This window comes from Danio rerio, chromosome 16 (genome assembly GCF_052040795.2).
Source record: "Danio rerio strain M-AB ecotype USA chromosome 16, GRCz13ab, whole genome shotgun sequence".
NCBI classification, from domain to species: domain Eukaryota; kingdom Metazoa; phylum Chordata; class Actinopteri; order Cypriniformes; family Danionidae; genus Danio; species Danio rerio.
The window spans coordinates 5936602-5954900 of NC_141036.1; the positions used below are offsets into that span (position 1 = coordinate 5936602).

The following is an 18299-nucleotide window of genomic DNA, read 5'->3' on the forward strand; positions in this document are numbered from 1 at the left end:
CCATTTTGAACTATATATATGAGTAAAGTGTATTATATTACATATATTTTTACTATGCAACACTTTTTTAATGTTAACTATTATTTAAATTGGCCGACATGGTGGTGCAGTAGGTCGTGCTGTCGCCTCACAGCAAGAAGGTCGCTGGTTCGAGCCTCAGCTGGGTCAGTTGCCGTTTCTGTGTGGAGTTTATATGTTCTCCCAGCTCCGGTTTTCCCCACAGTCCAAAGACATGTGGTACAGGTGAATTGGGTAAGCTAAATTGACTGTAGTGAATGAGTGTGAATAAGTGTGTATGTATGTTTCCCAGAGATGGATTGCAGCTGGAAGGGTATCGCTGCGTAAAACATATGCTGGACAAGTTGGCGGTTCAATCCACTGTGGCGCCCCTAGATTAATAAAGGGACTAAGCCAAAAAGAAAATGAATGAATGAATTATTTAAATTGTAATAGTATACTTTAGTTTTTACTATAGCGAACTGTGGTTTATTGTAGTACTGTACAGTATAATACACCCTGCTGCTTAGGGCCTTAGGGAATTAAGCTGGATTTATACTTTCGCCTGGTGCCGCATCGCGCACCTCCACTGACTCCGCACGCACCTCGTGAAACAGACGAGGCTTTTATACTCACCGCGTTCACCATTGTGATATTCTTTAAAACAACAGGGGGTGGTCAAAAGAAACTGACCTTAAAATCAGATAGATAAACAATCTCATGGCAATTCATAACCTTTTGATTTAGTGGCCAATTCGTATGAATTCGTACGATCTACGCTCAGTTTTCAGCATTTTGTGCTTTTTTACTCCATCTGTCCTCAAATCTGTTGTCAAATAGTTTCAAGTAGTGTGGTCACGATACTGGAATTTCAGACTTTGATACGATACCTTGAAAAATATCGATATATCGAATATCGGTATAAGTATGCGAATTGGGACGCACCAACTGATTGGGCACTGAGCAAAGAAAAACCAGCCTCAGACAGTATTTTAACAGCCTGAATTTGAGGACTGAATTTGATTGCTGGTTGACAAGCGGTATAAAATGGCACGGAGAAATACCCTAACCACAACAAAAACATGACTTAAAAAACATTTACCCTGACTTTTAATGTTTAGAATAGATCTTTTAAAAACTCTATGACTGTGGGAATAAAGTCAGTATGAAGGCGTCGGCCATTTTGGAATGAAAACTCCAATAGAACAACAGCATATTATAAGTCTGTTAAATAAACTATTGAAAGTGCTGATGATTGTAAAAGTAAGTGTTGTATTGTTGTCTTTCAGGTTATATCTCAGCTTTAATGCACTTTTTAAATAAATAAGTAAAAAGCAAAGCAGCTGCTTGCCACCGCGACAATAATGAGATCCAGTGGACGGCCGATCACTTTCACTCCAAAATGGCGGAATCCGGGGCTGTTGCTGGGCGCTGCTGTTGCAATGGAACGTTCTATTGAGTGTCGTCTCCTGGTCATTCTAAGCTCTTTGATTACAGTCAGTGTAGCTCTGATTCCGAACGCGTTCTAGGGTTGCCACAGCAGCGGAGTTACAACATGGCGGAAATGAGCATTTTAAAAAATCTATCTACTGACCAATCAGTCATTAAATACAACATTACAGATGATTAATTTAGCGTGTTTTACATCACACTGTAATACGAGATGCTCTTTAATGTAAATGTGGCCATAGTAGTCGTACTTAGTCCTAATTATTTTGAAAATATCCGTTTTCTGCTTACTTGCTAAAGTGAATTAGCTAACGCTAGCTACAATATAGATGGAGTGTACTGAGATAGTATAAGTTAATAGGCTAATGTTGCAGCATGCTGATGATCATTTTTCATGGTCTTTGCGGATCATAAATTTAATTTTAAAGCTTGAAAAAAGAGAAAGTAAATTTGAGCTTTGTGGAATACCTGAACAAAACAAATCCTCAGACATGCTAAGTTAAAATAGCCAGATGAACCCTGTAGTGTGAAGCTTTTATGATTTATTAAGCATATTTTTTTGTTACGATTTTCCCTCTGAGAATTCTCTTTGATAATGTGATGTCGTACTGACTGTATGTGAGTTGACTGAATAATTGCCATTACACACTTTTACCTGACTCATAAATTGTGTTTCAGACTGATGTAAATTACTCATCCGCGTGTGTTTCTAAAGCTCTAAACTTATGTTGATGTTCAAAACTGAAGGAGATTTGTTGATGTGTGTTGTTGTCCATATAATAAAAGCCAATGAGATTCACTGTAGTTTTTAGAAAACGGTCCAAGATCTCCCTCTACTGGGTCTTTGACAAAACAACTGCGTTACACGGCCAAGTGTTTGTTAGGGTGTGTGTCTGTGAGTGAGACAGTTTGAGTTTGACATTGAGGTATAGATACACCATTATGAGGGATGTAAACAAAATAGTTCCAACATGTTTGCTTTTTTTACATTTTTAATTTCTTTAGCTTCAAAGAATCCAAAAAGAGCCACATATGGATAGATATGTAAAAAAAGTAAAAATACCCAGTTGGTAGTGCTGTCGCCTCACAGCAAAAAGGTCGCTGGGTCGCTGGCTCGAACCTCGGCGCAGTTGGCGTTTCTGTGTGGGCTTTGCATGTTCTCCCTGCCTTCGTGTGGGTTTAATCTGGTTGCTCCGGTTTCCCCCACAGTCCAAAGACATGTGGTACAGGTGAATTGGGCAGGCTTAATTGTCTGTAGTGTATGAGTGTGTGTGTAAATGTGTGTGGATGTTTACCAGACATGGGTTGCGGCTGGAAGGGCATCCGCTGCGTAAAAACTTGCTGGATAAGTTGGCGGTTCATTCCGCTGTGACGACCCCGGATTAATAAAGGGACTAAGCCGACAAGAAAATGAATGAATGAATGTTACGGCACCTGTTTAAACATTAAGTTACGACAGACTTGCCTCTTGTTACAGTTATGAAATAGTTTGATAACAAGCAGGAAGTGTTCATGGCCAATGACATGACCATATTGAAATGATCTATTGGCTCGGACCTTCGTTTAGGTTTGATTGTGTATTATTTATTGATTTTTATTGATAGAAAATATGTTTAGATTCCTTGTTGAATTCAAGTCCAAGTGTGTTCAGATTGCAGGCCTAAACAAGTGTCAAGTCTTGAACTGCTCAGGAAACTACGTTTAAATAAATCAGTAAACATTTACAGAACAGGTAGCCCTAAGCTACATAGTTTACTAGTGTGGCTGTACTTAAATGAACAGAATACAGCAGAACGCTGTATTTTATTGCACATTTAAACAATAAGAAACTAGATTAAAAGCCAGATTAAAGACCTATCTTTTCAATAAAGCATCACATACTGATATGATCCATGAGCTCCATGCGGGTGAGTGGGCTTGACAAACCACCTGTTGAACACACTCCTATCTTAATGCACCAGACATTTACTTAAATATACTTATAAGCTCTATATATTTGTGTCTGTGTTTGGTTATATATTATTATATACATATATATTTATAGTTAGTTTTTTATATTTATTATTATTACTTTGTTTCTTTTTCATATGTTCAATTTAATGTAAATGAAATAGTACAAATGCTTTGGTATGATATTTGGTATGTCAATACAGCCAGTTTGCATCAAATAGAATAGAATAGAATATAATAGAATAGAATAGAATAGAATAGAATAGAATAGAATAGAATAGAATTACAGAGTGCGTGAGTGAGTGAGTGAGCGGAGCTGTAATGAGCAGAGGCGGCATTCACTGCTGTCCCGTTACCTCATTGACATTCAGTCCCAGTGACATACACACACAGAGGAGAAGTAGACATTGTCCAGAAGAGACAGACAGCGAGCCGCTCGAGCTCCACAGACCCGCAGCAAATGGACATTCCGCGGCCGGAGAGGATGAGAGTTTGACGCGGTCATGGAGGAGCGTGAATGAAGAACAATGAGCAGCGAGTGCTGACCTGGAAACAGTGAGTTCGAGTTTGGCTGGGGGTGAGGGGTGGACGAGGGATTTACTGGGTCAAACTAACTAGCTAAACTACCCCCACCACTCTATAGAAAGTCGGAGAAAGAAAAGTGAAAAACACAGCAGACAAAGCGCCGAGGACACGATGAACATTGACAAGGTATGGGGAATTCATTTCAACTTAACTGCTGTTTATTCATTAAGTAATGCAGTTTAAACGAACAATCTGATGACTGACTCTCAGTGCCACAAGTGGCGTTATAAGAGTACAAAAATGCGACCTCCTGATGGACGTGATTGGCATTGTAAATTCTGAGGCTGATAAAGTTGCATTGTTAGTTTTTTTCGGCCCGAATGGGACTTGTTTGATTGGCTAGTTACAAGTTATTAAATTAACACCGCGACAGTATCACTTTAATAATCAGATCTAACGGGAAACAAGTGTCAAACGAGACCAAGAGTGAAATAATTAATAATGGTATACATTCCTTCATTACTGAGTTGAATGTGTTTTTTTTAATTCAGAGACCTGATAATGCCTCAATTCAGTAATGATAAACCGTTTTATTTGTACAAGTGGAATTAATAATGTAGCCTACATAATAAATATGCATGTTTTCTTTAAGGTACATGTAATTATTGAGGTAAAGTTGGTTTTATATTCGCACATTCGTTCCTTTTTGAACAGTGACAACTTCCCAGCAAACATTTTTTGTTCATAAGATGTCTAATAGACGTCTGTACATTTAGTTTTCTTGGCTAAAATGTGGCTAAATTTGGGCGGTCAGTGAAAATCTGATAGACGTCTATAAATAGGCAAAAACTAGACTAGTCATCAAATAAACAGAAATGACTACACACGTAAAAATCTGTCTGTTTGAGGACTAGTCTAGTTTTTGGCTATTCTTAGATGTCTATTAGATTTTCACTGACAACCCAAATTTAGCCTTATTTAAGCCAAGCTGTCTACGTTTAGATGTCTATTAGACGTCTATTAAACACAACATTGTTTGCTGGGTTGTGACATAGTTTAAAACGTTTACCATGTTACATTGATTATTTGGTCTCAAGTTGCATGTAAGAGTCACTTCATAACAACATTAGCACTATTTAATTGACTGAATTGATTTTTTTTTTTTTTTTTTTGCTTTTAAAAGATGTCTAATAAATGTCTAAACATAGTCGCCTTGGGATTTAACAGTGAATATCTAATAGATGTCTAAGAATAGGCCAAAACTAAACTAGTCATTAAATAAACAGAAATGAATGACCACACATATAAAGTCTGTCTAGTTAATGGCTAGTCTAGTTTTGAGCTATCCCTAAAAGTCTATTAGATTTTCACTGACAACCCAAGTTTAATCATGATGTGACATGGTCTTTATATTGTTTACCATGGTACTTCAAATATTTGTTCTCAATTTGCATGTAAGAATGACTTCAAAGCAACATTAGCACTATTTAATTAACTGAACAATGTACTTTGATAGTTATTGGCTGCTAATATAATATTCTTATTTAGAATTTTTAATAATACTTTTCTTTAATTATATTATTAAGGACGAAATCTGAATGTGCGAATATAAAGCCAACTTTACCTCAGTCATTGTAAACACAACAGCAGAAAATGTAACGTTTAACAGATGAAGCTCTTGCATAAAATTTATAGTATTTATTTTGTGGGAAAACAGACATAAATTCAAATGACTCTTGCCTGCTGGGACATTTTATGTCCAATTGAATTCATTCTGAAAATAAAAAGTAAAGTTTGTAGAGAAACTTGATAGATAGATAGATAGATAGATAGATAGATAGATAGATAGATAGATAGATAGATAGATAGATAGATAGATAGATAGATAGATAGATAGACAGATAGATAAATAGATAGATAGATAGATAGATAGATAGATAGATAGATAGATAGACAGACAGACAGACAGACAGACAGACAGACAGACAGACAGACAGACAGACTGACTGACTGACTGACTGAATGACTGACTGACTGATTGACTGATTGACTGATTGATTTTTTTCTTTCTGTCTTTAAGATGGCACACAAGATTTGGGCCAGATGTAAAACGAAGTGTTTGGCCCAGATTTAAAAAAAGTGATATGTGGGCCATGTGAGTTTGGCCAGTCTTGACTCTTGAGAAAAAGCATGTACGTAGTGTGCCTAAAGTGCAACGCTTTATCGACTTATCAATTTCATTGCAATCATTGCAATCGTGACACAAACATATCTGGCCCAGTTCATGCCCAGTTATGAGTTATTAGCTTGGCTGAGACTTGGCCTAGATGTGGTCCATGTTTGGCTCTTGTCTGGAAGCCAGACTTGGTTCAGTCATGTACCGTAATTTACTGCAGCATGTGGGCCAAGCAAAAGCTGACTGGACCAAGTCTGGCTTCCAGACAAGGGCCAAACATGGACCATATCTGGGCCAAGTCAGGAAGCCAAGTTAACTGAGCCTGAACTGGCCCAGATATGTTGGTGTATCACTACTGCAATGAAATTAATAAACCCATGAATCACTGCACCTTATTTTTGATTTTTTTTTTCTTTATTTGACAAAATTAAAAACATATATTGTGGGTCAAGGTGGGCCAATCTTACATGGCCCACATATCAATTATTAACATCTGGGCCAAATACTACATTTTACATCTGGCCTAAGTATTCTGTTCTGCCTTAAAAACCCATTGCCAAACCTGGGCCATTTTTGGCCCGCATGCTGTATACCAGTGCCGGATGAATGCCTGCTGGGCCAGATTAATGCCAAATCTGGGCCAGAATTCCTTGCTACCTGGGAAAAAAAATGGGATTCAGCTTGAACAGCAAAATATTTTTTTGAGTGTAGTCTGCTGCAGTAAGATGTTGTAAATACTGCAATATATATATAATTTACTGCATTTTACTATAGTAAATCCTAAAGTGTATGGTATTTTTTTATGTTGGAACATAGCTATTACATTTAACATTGTCACAGGAGTGACAGAAAAACAAGCGGAGAGATGTGGGTGTCATACGATGAGAATGTTATTGTTTTGGGGGTCTCGGTCGATCACTTCTCTGGGGTCAAATTCTTCCTCCAATAACTCACACGAGAGGCTTCATCGCTGCAGTTTTACGTGATGCTAACTGGAGTCTGTTATTCAGGATGACTGAAGAAGGGAAACAGTGTGAGCGCCAGTGTTTGTTCAGCGGCGTGACTCTTGTTCTCAGGATTACTCTGCTTCGGGGCACTGTGACATGTCAGACTCAATTTCAGGAACTCAAGACATGCAATAACAGTGTATTAGGAAGGCTTTGGCCAGACTCAGACTATATAATCTCTGGGGGGTTCACATTATCAGGGGTGGTCCTTGTTTTGATGTGTTTTGATGTAAAGTATTATTGTCAAGGTCTAAGTTATCTAATTAGTTTGTTTAGAGCTATAAAATTATTATGATATTACTATTATTAAGATATTACAAACATGAAACAATGTACATTGTAAAATTGACTTAACTCTCTTAACACAATTGTTGCTAATATACAGTCAAGCCTAAAATTATTCATACTCCAAGGGATATGACTTTTTTGGGCTTGACTGTATTTTTGAAATTGATTCTTATCCCACATAAAAAAAAATACTAAATGCCAATTGTGTGTGTGTGTGTGTGTGTGTGTATATGTATATATATATATATATACATATATATATATATATATATATATATATATATATATATATATATATATACATACAAACACTTGTTAACACACTTGTTAACATTACAGTTGTTAATAATTCTTGCATACGGTAGTAATAACTATTAGTGAACTACTATAACTACTAGTGAACTGATAAACTCAAATAAAAACTGTAGTATACTTTAGGTTTTACTACAGTAAACTGAGGCATTTTGTCATGTGTTTAGATAACTATCGTTGTTGTATATTATAACTTTAGAATCACTGCAGATTAATTCAAGTACTTTACTGTAGTCGTTGGGTTACCATAGCAACTATAAAATCACCACAACAGATTCATTCAAGTACTTTACTATAGTCGTCATGTTACCATAGCACCTATAGTTTAACCACAACAGATCAACTGAAATATTTTGCTATAGTCGTTGTGTTGCCATAGCAACTATAGCATCACCCCAACCAATTAATTCAAGTATTTTACTATAGTCGCTGGTTACCATAACAACTACAGAATCACCACAGCAGATTAATTCAAGTACTTTACTATAGTTGTCTTGTTACCATAGCAACTATAGAACCACTACAACAGATTAATTCAAGTACTTTACTATAGTCGTCATGTTACCATAGCAACTATAGTATCACCACATCAGATCAATTCAAGTACTTTACTATAGTTGTTGTGTTAACATAGCAACTGTAGAATCACCACAACTGATTAATTTAAGTACTTTACTATAGTCGTTGTGTTACTATAGCAACTACAGAATCACCACAACAGATCAATACAAATACTTTACTATAGTCATTGTGTTACCATAGCAACTATGGAATCACCACAACTGATTAATTTAAGTTCTTTACTATAGTCGTAACTATAGCAACTATAGAATCACCACAACAGATTAATTCAAGTATTTTACTGTAGTCGTTGTGTTACCATAGCAACTAAATAAACACAACAGCAGATTAATTCAAGTACCTTACTATAGTCGTTGTGTTACCATAGCAACTATAGAATCAACCCTAACGCTAATCATAGTACTTTACAATAGCATGGCTCAAAAACACAACAGTATTTACTCTATAAATTACTCTGATATTTGTATCATACTGGATTCAAATGGAGAAACAAAGGACAATGTTCTGTTAGCAATTAAGCCAGAATAACATAAATATTTGGGTAGAAGGGAAACAGTGATGGCATGCGGTGATATTTTTATGGTTATGGTTTCCAGGTTTTAAAGGACTTGACCTCTGATAAACTGGGCCAAAGACTGCGATTCTGGCCAAGTCAATCACACGATCCCTGACCTCTCTAATGCTCTTGTGCTGGAACACAAGCAAATCCCCTCTGCAATGTTCAGGAAAGCATTCCTCCAGTAGGGCACGATCAAACCCAGTGCTGGCTGTATTGAGCTACAGAGTCACTAGTTGCTTTAATTAAATTACTTCTCCGCTGAAAAAGTAAAGTAAGGGATTACTGTTCATTTTTAGGTCATTCAATTTCAGCTTCTTATAATGTCTGCAACACAAGCTTATTGGAAAACACAAAAACCTACCTCAACCTACATTTGACTGCAGTTTGTAGGTAAAATGAACACTAGGGGGCAGTATGACAACTACAACTTTTGTTTCTTTTCACACTACTGATATTTACAAAGACATCTGATCAACAAATTAAGGATTATTTTTGTGCAGTTCTTTGCACGACACTAATTATACGCCACAAAACAACATAATGCTGTCTATGATTTGGAATGAATACGTTTGCGTCACCTAAATATCTCCATATATGGACTTTTTGGGCGTGGTCAGTTTGCTCGGATATCACTTCGTACAGTAATGCGCTTGAGGACTCGGGTTCGAGTACATTGAAGCATGCTTTCACAAAAAAGATAAAAGGAATGTAAAATCAAGGTAAATTAATGGGTATTTACCTATATTAATGGTAAATTTCCTCCTATGTCTGCTTTTGAAAACACTATTGGTTGGGTTTAGGGAAGGGTTTAGCTGAGTGGTTCGCTAGCTAATCTACAACAAGCTCAACCTTCTGGATGTGTACAAGAAGGACGTGTGCCTGAAACATACAACAAAACACCCCCTAAATGACCAATTTCAGATTTTAAAAAATTCCAACAGCGCCCTCTAGTGGATTTGACATCTGAAACATACTATTAAATGTTCTCCAAGCAATCAATTTTAGGTTTTTGTAAAGATTTAGCCTGAGGCACAGATTTACAGTGAGCCTAGGCTTAAATACTATTTCAACAGTTCTTTATAAATCAACCTAATTCATCAACTTGATTTATTAATCAACTAATATCAATTGTATTTTTAATAAATAATAATAATGTTTGCAGAATAATCTTTTTTTTTCCACTACAAACGGTTTCTTTTAATAAGACAGTTGCTCGAGATGTTTGCAAATTTGCTTACGAAACAATAAATTAAGAAATTATTAATGACAATAATTGGATGCGCAACACATTGGTGGCCATATTGATAACGGCCAATAATAAATGCTGTTGTTTTTAATGTGATCATTATCAGTCTGATATCAAAATTATGCAGATATTTAATAAATTGACTTGACTTGAAACATTCATTCATTCATTTTCCTTCAGCTTAGTTTTTATGGTGTCATTGCTTTGAAATCATTCATGTAATTCAAATTTAGTAGTTCTAATTCAATAAAAAGAGTTTTGTTTGTTATTAAAATTATGAAATATTCATCATGTTTGACTCAAGTTCAATTTCCATTGTCTATATGTTGAGATTTATTGGGATTTTAAGAACTATTCAGTCAATTAAATTCCTAATTGAGTAATTAAATGACTTTTTAGTCACTGGAAAAATTATTTACACAGAATTTTAATTATGTAATTAGTAATTAATTACTCTTTTGAAGTAACTTACCCAACACTGATCAATTTAACAAAAAGTTTTAGAGCAAGATTTTAAAGAGCAGGGTTTACCATTCCACTGTAAAACCTGATCTGAAAATATCTAGCTAATGCAATTAACACAAAAATAAAGCAAGGTCATTGGATATCACTCATATTTTGTCTTCTCTCTGTGTAGTTGCGTCTGCTGTGATTCCTGAAGTCTGAAAGCAAGGTGAAGCTGGAGAGAAATCACAATGTCACGCTCAGATGAGGTCAACAAGATGACAGAAAATGTCTACAAGGTACGATTAAAATTCTCGTTAGAGAGTGCCAGGTTACTTACTGTAAAATAAAAAGTAATCTTTGAATTGTAATGCTGTATACAGACATCGCTATTCCCAAGTATTTAAGGTTGCGGTAAAAAAATATTCGCTCTCCTGTGAAAGGTTAATTTGTTTCATATATTTTGTAGGTGATGTTTTCATATATTTGTAAGCTATAATTCTGACCTTAGAATGTTCAAAAATAAATTAAAAACTGCTTTTATTCTAGCCAAATTAAAACTAAGACTTTTTCTAGAATAAAAAATATTATCAGACATACTGTGAAAAATTTCCTTCTTTTGTTAAACATCATAGATATATAGTATAGTATAGTATAGTATAATAAAATTATAAATAATAATAATAATAATAAATCAGATTTAATAATAATAATAATAATAATAAATCAGATTTTAAATAATAATAACAATAATAATAATAAATCAGATTTAATAATAATAATAAATCAGATTTAATAATAATAATAATAATAATAATAATAAATCAGATTTAATAATAATAATAATGATGATAATAATAATAATAATGATAAATCGGATTTAATAATAATAATAAATCAGATTTAATAATAATAATAACAAATCAAATGAAGCTTGCTACAGTGACAAAAAAGCAATATTTAAAAAAATTTTTCTGTCTGGATTGTATTTAAAGGGATAGTTAACCCCCAAAAATTTATTTTTTCACACTTGAGTGGTTATAAACCTTTATAAGTTGAACATAAAACAAGATATTCGAAGATTATTGGGTAAAAATAACATTCATAAAAAAAAAAAAACTGATTACAGAAGTCAATGGTGATTTTTCCAGCATTCTTCAGTATATCTTGCTTAGTGTTCAAAAGAAGAAAGAAACTCAAACAGGTTTAGAAAAGGATAAGGATGAGAACAAGATGACTGAATTTAGATTTTTTGGTGAACTATCCCTTTAAAAGTAAAAAAAAGCTTAGAATGCAGACAGAATGCAGATTAGGTAATAGTATATGAAATATTCATACTCATATTCATCAATATTCATTGATACATTACATTTATTTTATCCATTGGTTATTTATCTAAATCTGACTAATCAGATGGAGCCTGGCTATCTTTATCCCAGCCTCCTCATGGTTGCTGTTCTGCTATTGGCTGGGGAGACCCAGAAAATAAATGCTTATAAAGGCAACAGCCAATCAGAGTCAGAAGATCTGCTGAGGTTTTCACTCATTCATAGTGTTTTAAGACTAAATGTTTGCCCCTTGACACAGTTTTGTAGTCTGAATTAAAATAATTTAGATCCAAAAAAAATCTCATACCCATTTATTTCAATATCATTAAATAAATAAATGATATAAAAAACACTTTTCTGTTATATATCATAAGAAACAACAACATTATCGCAGATTAATCCAGTACCATACAGCCCTAATGCTACCGTTTTCCATCATCTGCTTCAATTAAATAATCACTAATTAGAATGTCTTCATCAATGTCCTAATTCAATTTCCTTGCCGTCTGTGTTTGTTCAGGGCATTCTGGACCAGTTCAACCCCAGTCTGAAGAATTTCGTCACTATGGGGAAACACTATGAAAAGGCTCTGACTGGTCAGACATCAATACTCCCATGCTTCATTGGTCTTGTAATGGGCAACAGTCCGCTGGAACTCATGTTTGCTCATTAGCACTTTGTTGTAGCACACATAGTGCTGTAACTCTGTCTGTCTGTGTCTCTACAGGCGTCACAGTGGCAGCTAAAGGATATTTTGATGCGCTGGTTAAACTTGGAGAGCTGGCCAGCGATAGTCAGGGCTCAAAAGAACTGGGTAAGACACTTTAAAGGGGACCTATTATTCAAAAATCACACTTGAACACAGTTGTGTGACTGCAGAGTTTAAAGATAGCTTAATAAAAACAGCAGAAATATTTTGATTGACATTTTCTCTTTGCACGTGTCATCGGTGGGGGAAAGCCCCACCCATAAGAGACGAGGCATAGGTGGTTATAGCGCCGCTCTCTGGCTGGGAGCACAATTTCTTTTGAATTTAAAGCGACAGTCACCAAAACGGCACAATTAGGATCAAAGCCTATAATGGGCAGGTTCAAAGAGAGAGAAAAAAATATCTGTGGGGTATTTTGTGCTGAAACTTCACATACACACTTTAGGTTTTTTTTTTTACCTCTTAAAAAAGTGGCATAAAAGGTGCCTTTAAAACTCTAATACACCAAATTCACTACAGGGTGTCACATGACTCATTCCAGAAGTATATATAAACAAACACATCTGGATTTGTTTTCACATTTTTATGTTACAGCTTTATTTCAAAATGGATTAAAGTGAAATTTTCTGTAACCTTCTCTAGCCTCAGAGGTCTACAGACAATCCTTTGTCTTCATGCTTGGTTTGTGCTTTGACATGCACTGTCAACCCTGGGACCTTATATAGACACATGTATGCCCTTTTCAAATCATGCCCAATCGACTGAATTTACCACAGGTGAACTCCAATTAAGCTGCTGAAACATCAAGAATGATCAGTGGAAACAGAATGTACCTGAGCTCAATTTCATGGCAAAGGCAAAGGCTGTGAAATCTTATGAACGTGATTTTTCATCTTTTTTAATTTTTAATAAATTTGCAACAATTTCAAAAACTCTTTGTTCACATTGTCATTATGGGCTATTGTGTGTAGAATTTTGAGGAAATAAATGAATTTAATCCATTTTGGGAAAAGCCTGTAACATAAAAAAATGTGGAAAAATTGAAGCGCTATGAATACTATTCCGGATAGTTCCAGAGTTAAGATGCAAAAACCTCTAAATGCCTCCTGAAATTTTCCTCTAAAATGTTAATTTTTATCAGTGTACTTCAGTAATATCACTTTTTATGGCAAAGAAGAAGTCCTTTTTTCTGCTCTTTAAAGTAAAATATCTAATATCTCAACATAAACACTATATATATATATATACAGTTGAAGTCAGAACTATTCACCCCCCTTTTTAATTTTTTTCTTTTTTAAATATTTCCTAAGTGATGTTTAACAGAGCAAGGAATTTTTCACAGTATGTCTGATAATATTTTGTCTTCTGGGGAAAGTAGACTAGAATAAAAGCAGTTATTAATTTTTTAAAAACCATTTTATGGACAATATTATTAGCCCCTTTAAGCTCATTTTTTTCTTCATAGTCTACAGAACAAACCATCATTATACAATAACTTGCCTAGTAACCCTAACCTGCCTAGTTAACCTAATTAACCTAGTTAAGCCTTTAAATGTGACTTTAAGCTGTATAGACGTGTCTTGAGAAATATTTAGTCAAATATTATTTACTGTCATCATGTCACAGATAAAACGAATCAGTTATTAGAAATGAGTTATTAAAACTATTATATTTATAATTGTGTTGAAGAAATCTTCTCTCCGTTAAACAGAAATTGGGGATAAAATTAAACAGGGTGACTATTAATTCAGGGGGCTAATAATTCTGACTTCAAATGTATGTATATATATATGTATGCCTAAATGTGATAGGGGACAATAACAAATTAATAATGTGATAATAACAGAGTGGACTGCTATTAGACTGAAAATCTCATTGAATGATATTATTTTGCAGAAATTTGTCCTTGGGAATAATTTAAAATAATACTTCAGATAATAAAAATATGTAAGTCAGAATCATTAGCCCCCGTTTATTTTTTCCCTCATTTTCTGTTTAACGGAGAGAAGACTGCAAATACTTGTATAAATCAGACACGGCTATTCAGATCATTTATTAAAGATACAGTCATTATATATTGCGAATGTATTTAAGTAAATTTAACTACTCATTTAAAGTTTGCAGCACGTCAGGGTTCACAGGAAACGAAAACTTAAAACAAGTGACTAGAGGAGAAGAGAATAAAGAGGCGAGCCTGTGTGATAAAATGCAGATGAAGAAACTAAGAGAAAGCCAGAGACGGGCAAAAAAAGAGAGAGGTCTTTGTTGGAAGATTAACAACACCACATGATCTCATTGTGCTGCTGGAGGCGGCGGGGAGAGCAGAGGGAGGAGGACGACAAACACACACACACACACAAAACAGGAGAAAGAAGAGCAAGAGCAAAACACATCATTTACACCATTACTGACACAGGAGAACCACACCGTCATATCCGCTAAAGGAAGAAACTATTCACTTCTGTTTAGAATAATAAAGTCTTAAAAGTTTCCAAAAGTGGTGCCAAAAATAAGCGTTCTGGGTTCCCCTAAGAACAATTGTCAACCTTTTACTGGCACAAAAACTCTTAAAATTTCTCTTTTTTCAATTATGAATTCATTCATTTTCTTTTCGGCTTAGTCGCTTTATCCATCAGGGGTCACCACAGAGGAATGAACCGCCAACTTATCTAGCATATGTTTTAAAACAGAATTTTTTCCACCATTACTCCAATCACATGATCCTTTGGTTATTATTCTAATATGCTGATTTGCTATTCAAGAAACAATCAAGCTGTCAATATTTGTTATATAATATATAAATTATATATAAATAAAAAATTATATATATAATTATATATAAATAATTTTACATGAACATACTGTATGAATGTGGATAAAGATGAACATATTTATAGTTTATATCTATTGTTATTTAAAGGGACAGTTCACCCAAAAAAAGGTGACAATTATGCCATTGCCTCTGACTTCCATAGTATTTTTTTGCTTCAACTATAGAAGTCATTGGCTGCTTTTTTCCAACATTCTTCAGACTATCTTGTTCCAGAAAACAGACACTGAAGGTTTAGAATAACTTGAGTGTGACTTAATAACCTTATAGTCAATTTGGGGTAAACTGGTCCTTTAAAGATCAGTAAGGAGCTATATTTACAGGTAAATGTTTTTCTTATTTAGGCGACACGTTGTTCCAGATGGCGGAGGTTCATCGGCAGATCCAGGTCCAGCTCGAGGACGTGGTAAGCAGCAGAAAAGCACACATAAATTATACATTTCTAGCACATTCTTTTAAACTAAAATCACTTCAGTTGCACTTTGTAAGAAATAATTGATGACGGTTCATTGAATTGAGGTGGTGATTTGTGTGATTTTCAAATAATTCAAAAGGTCAGAGCGCATTATTACACTTATTTGTCTGTTCAGTTGTTGTATTCGAGACATTTGACAGGTGTTTGTCCTTAAACTGCTCCTGTGTGTAAGACTAGTTTCTCACACATCTCATCCAAAGCCTTGTGTTGTGTGTGTTGATATGATATTTGACTGTTGTAGCTGTGAAATAACTGACGTCATTCAGTGTAGTGATACAGAACTCAAAACCTGCCGGAACTACTTTAGCTGTGTGTATATCTGAAATTAATGGCACACCTTAGAATACTCACCAGCCAATCAGAATCAAGCCGTCATCAGATTTGTATTATAAGGCAATTTAATAATTTGCTATGTTATGTTCTGAGACATGGTATGATAATTTTATAGCCATACAAGAAATGAATGGGTTTTCATGATGACTATTTGTTGTTGTGTTTGCAGCTGAAGCTGTTTCATTCAGAGCTGCTGTCTCAGCTGGAGCAGAAACTGGAGTTAGACATCAAGTATCTCACTGTAAGTGTACAGTACTACTTCCCTGGCTTACTCAAGCTGGATTAAAAACATTGAGTAAAATGAATGTTAACTGCATATCTGTACATGCAATTGAACACAGAATTGATCTTTTAAACTTGGTAACCCTCGTGACAACAAAGTTTATCAAGGTAAGCTTTATGTTGGCTCGAGAAAGTCTAACCAGAAAAGATTTAGTAGATTTAATAGATTTTAAAGTTGAAGAAAGTAATAAGATTTAGTAGGATTTGCGATGTGATCGCCAGGGCATAGTTGTTAAATCAACGTAGCTTGTACTTTTTGTATTATATAGTTTTTATATCAGTCACTATGGTGTTCTAACTGGTTGCTAAGTCATTGTTTAGTCATAACAGAGAAAATTATCATAAGTTGCTTCCCAAAAGTGCCTCTTTCAAAATTAAAGTGCCTTCAAACCCAATGTCAAGTTTTCGTAAAAACAATGTCATCTTTACATTTAAAACGACATAACTGAGCAAATGACACTAAAAGGGCCATGAAACCCCCTTGTTTCAGCAGGAGGTTTTCACACCTCCTTTGTTGACACAAAAAGTCAGGAAAGTGGGCGTGTCCAGCTCTGTTTAGGGGGGAGTGTTGGAGGAGGGAAAGAGGGAAGGTCCGTTAAAATTTGCATAAAAATGGGAGTGTCGGTTTTGGCAAAACAAACACAGAGAAGCAGGTCAGAAAGACAGTGACTGTTTACGTGGATATCAGTAATCAAATTATTTGCCAATTTATTAAATGGTGGACTTTAACTGCAGTTTGGCTCTTTCATTCAGAAATTTAATTCATGCCCCTCGTGACAAACAAGATATTTGATTCGAGGAATTGATTTAACCGTGTATTTTTAATGCAATGTTTGATACTGCACGGCTAATGAGAGAAAAAAAAAACCTCTGCATTTCTCTATAACTTATTTGCACTCGAAGGTAGTGTTATTCCTGTCACAAATGGGGAAAAAATCCTGCACGACGGTAATAGTTTGATTGTGGTGCTAGCATGTTAACACTCTGGGAGCAGTATTTACAGTGGATTTTTCAGTCCATAATATTGTAGTGATATTAACGTACGGTACACTTTATTAACTTTCATTCATTTGACTAAGGTCTGTCTTTAAACACTGTAAGAGTACTGCTGATGATACAAACAAACTTTGCCTCTGAATAAACAAAGACCACTAATCGCTCACTTACCAAATCTGTAGAGACAGGACAATCAACACCAAATGGAGCCTTGTCTTTTTTAAAAGGAGACAAGGAGCAAATCCGGAATTCACCATTTCCAGATGAGAAAATCTCTCTGGTAAAAAAATGTTCCTTAGACACATATTTTTGTCGCGGGTCGTGTGCACTGATCCACACATGAGTCCAGCTGCGCTCTCATAGAGGGAAAATGAAAACAAAACCTTCACTGCAGCAAATTATAAAAGCAACACTGACGACCCGTATCACCAAACAATTCTTTTTCTCCCGCTTGGCAACACAACGTGGCGTCTCTCTGCCGTCTGAACACTGTAACAGGTAAGCTATCATGCTTATTAGTGAAGTTGCACCACAATAGCGCGCGCTGATTGGTTTGAACCAAGTCTTACTCATGAATGAGTGCAGCACACTCTGAGACGTTATAAGATACTCCCATGTACAGACGTCCAGTTTACATGCTGGAATACATGCTAAGATCTCATAGCCGTGACGCAGCTTCAAAAATTAGTTTCAAACCGGAAGAACGAATTTGCTCGAAATAACGCAAAAACAACCAATTTTCACTTTTTAGTGAGATATATGTGTCCTAATAGTGTTTTTAGCAGTGTGGGACACATGAACAACTGTCAAC

The 18299-nt window shown here is 35.1% G+C and overlaps 1 protein-coding gene across 4 annotated transcripts in view; it reads left to right on the top strand.

The window, feature by feature from the left end:
- Nucleotides 1–3787: 3787 nt before the first annotated feature.
- The window catches only part of zgc:158689, a 31435-nt gene continuing 16923 nt past the window's right edge, over nt 3788–18299 (top strand). Inside the window, 7 exon segments of one of the 4 annotated variants that reach the window (NM_001328388.2) lie at nt 3788–3951; nt 4040–4107; nt 10729–10834; nt 12384–12459; nt 12591–12677; nt 15747–15808; nt 16380–16451. In NM_001328388.2, the coding sequence (NP_001315317.2) occupies nt 10787–10834; nt 12384–12459; nt 12591–12677; nt 15747–15808; nt 16380–16451 (345 nt within the window). In that variant the 5' untranslated portion in view covers nt 3788–3951; nt 4040–4107; nt 10729–10786. 4 annotated transcript variants of the gene reach the window in all.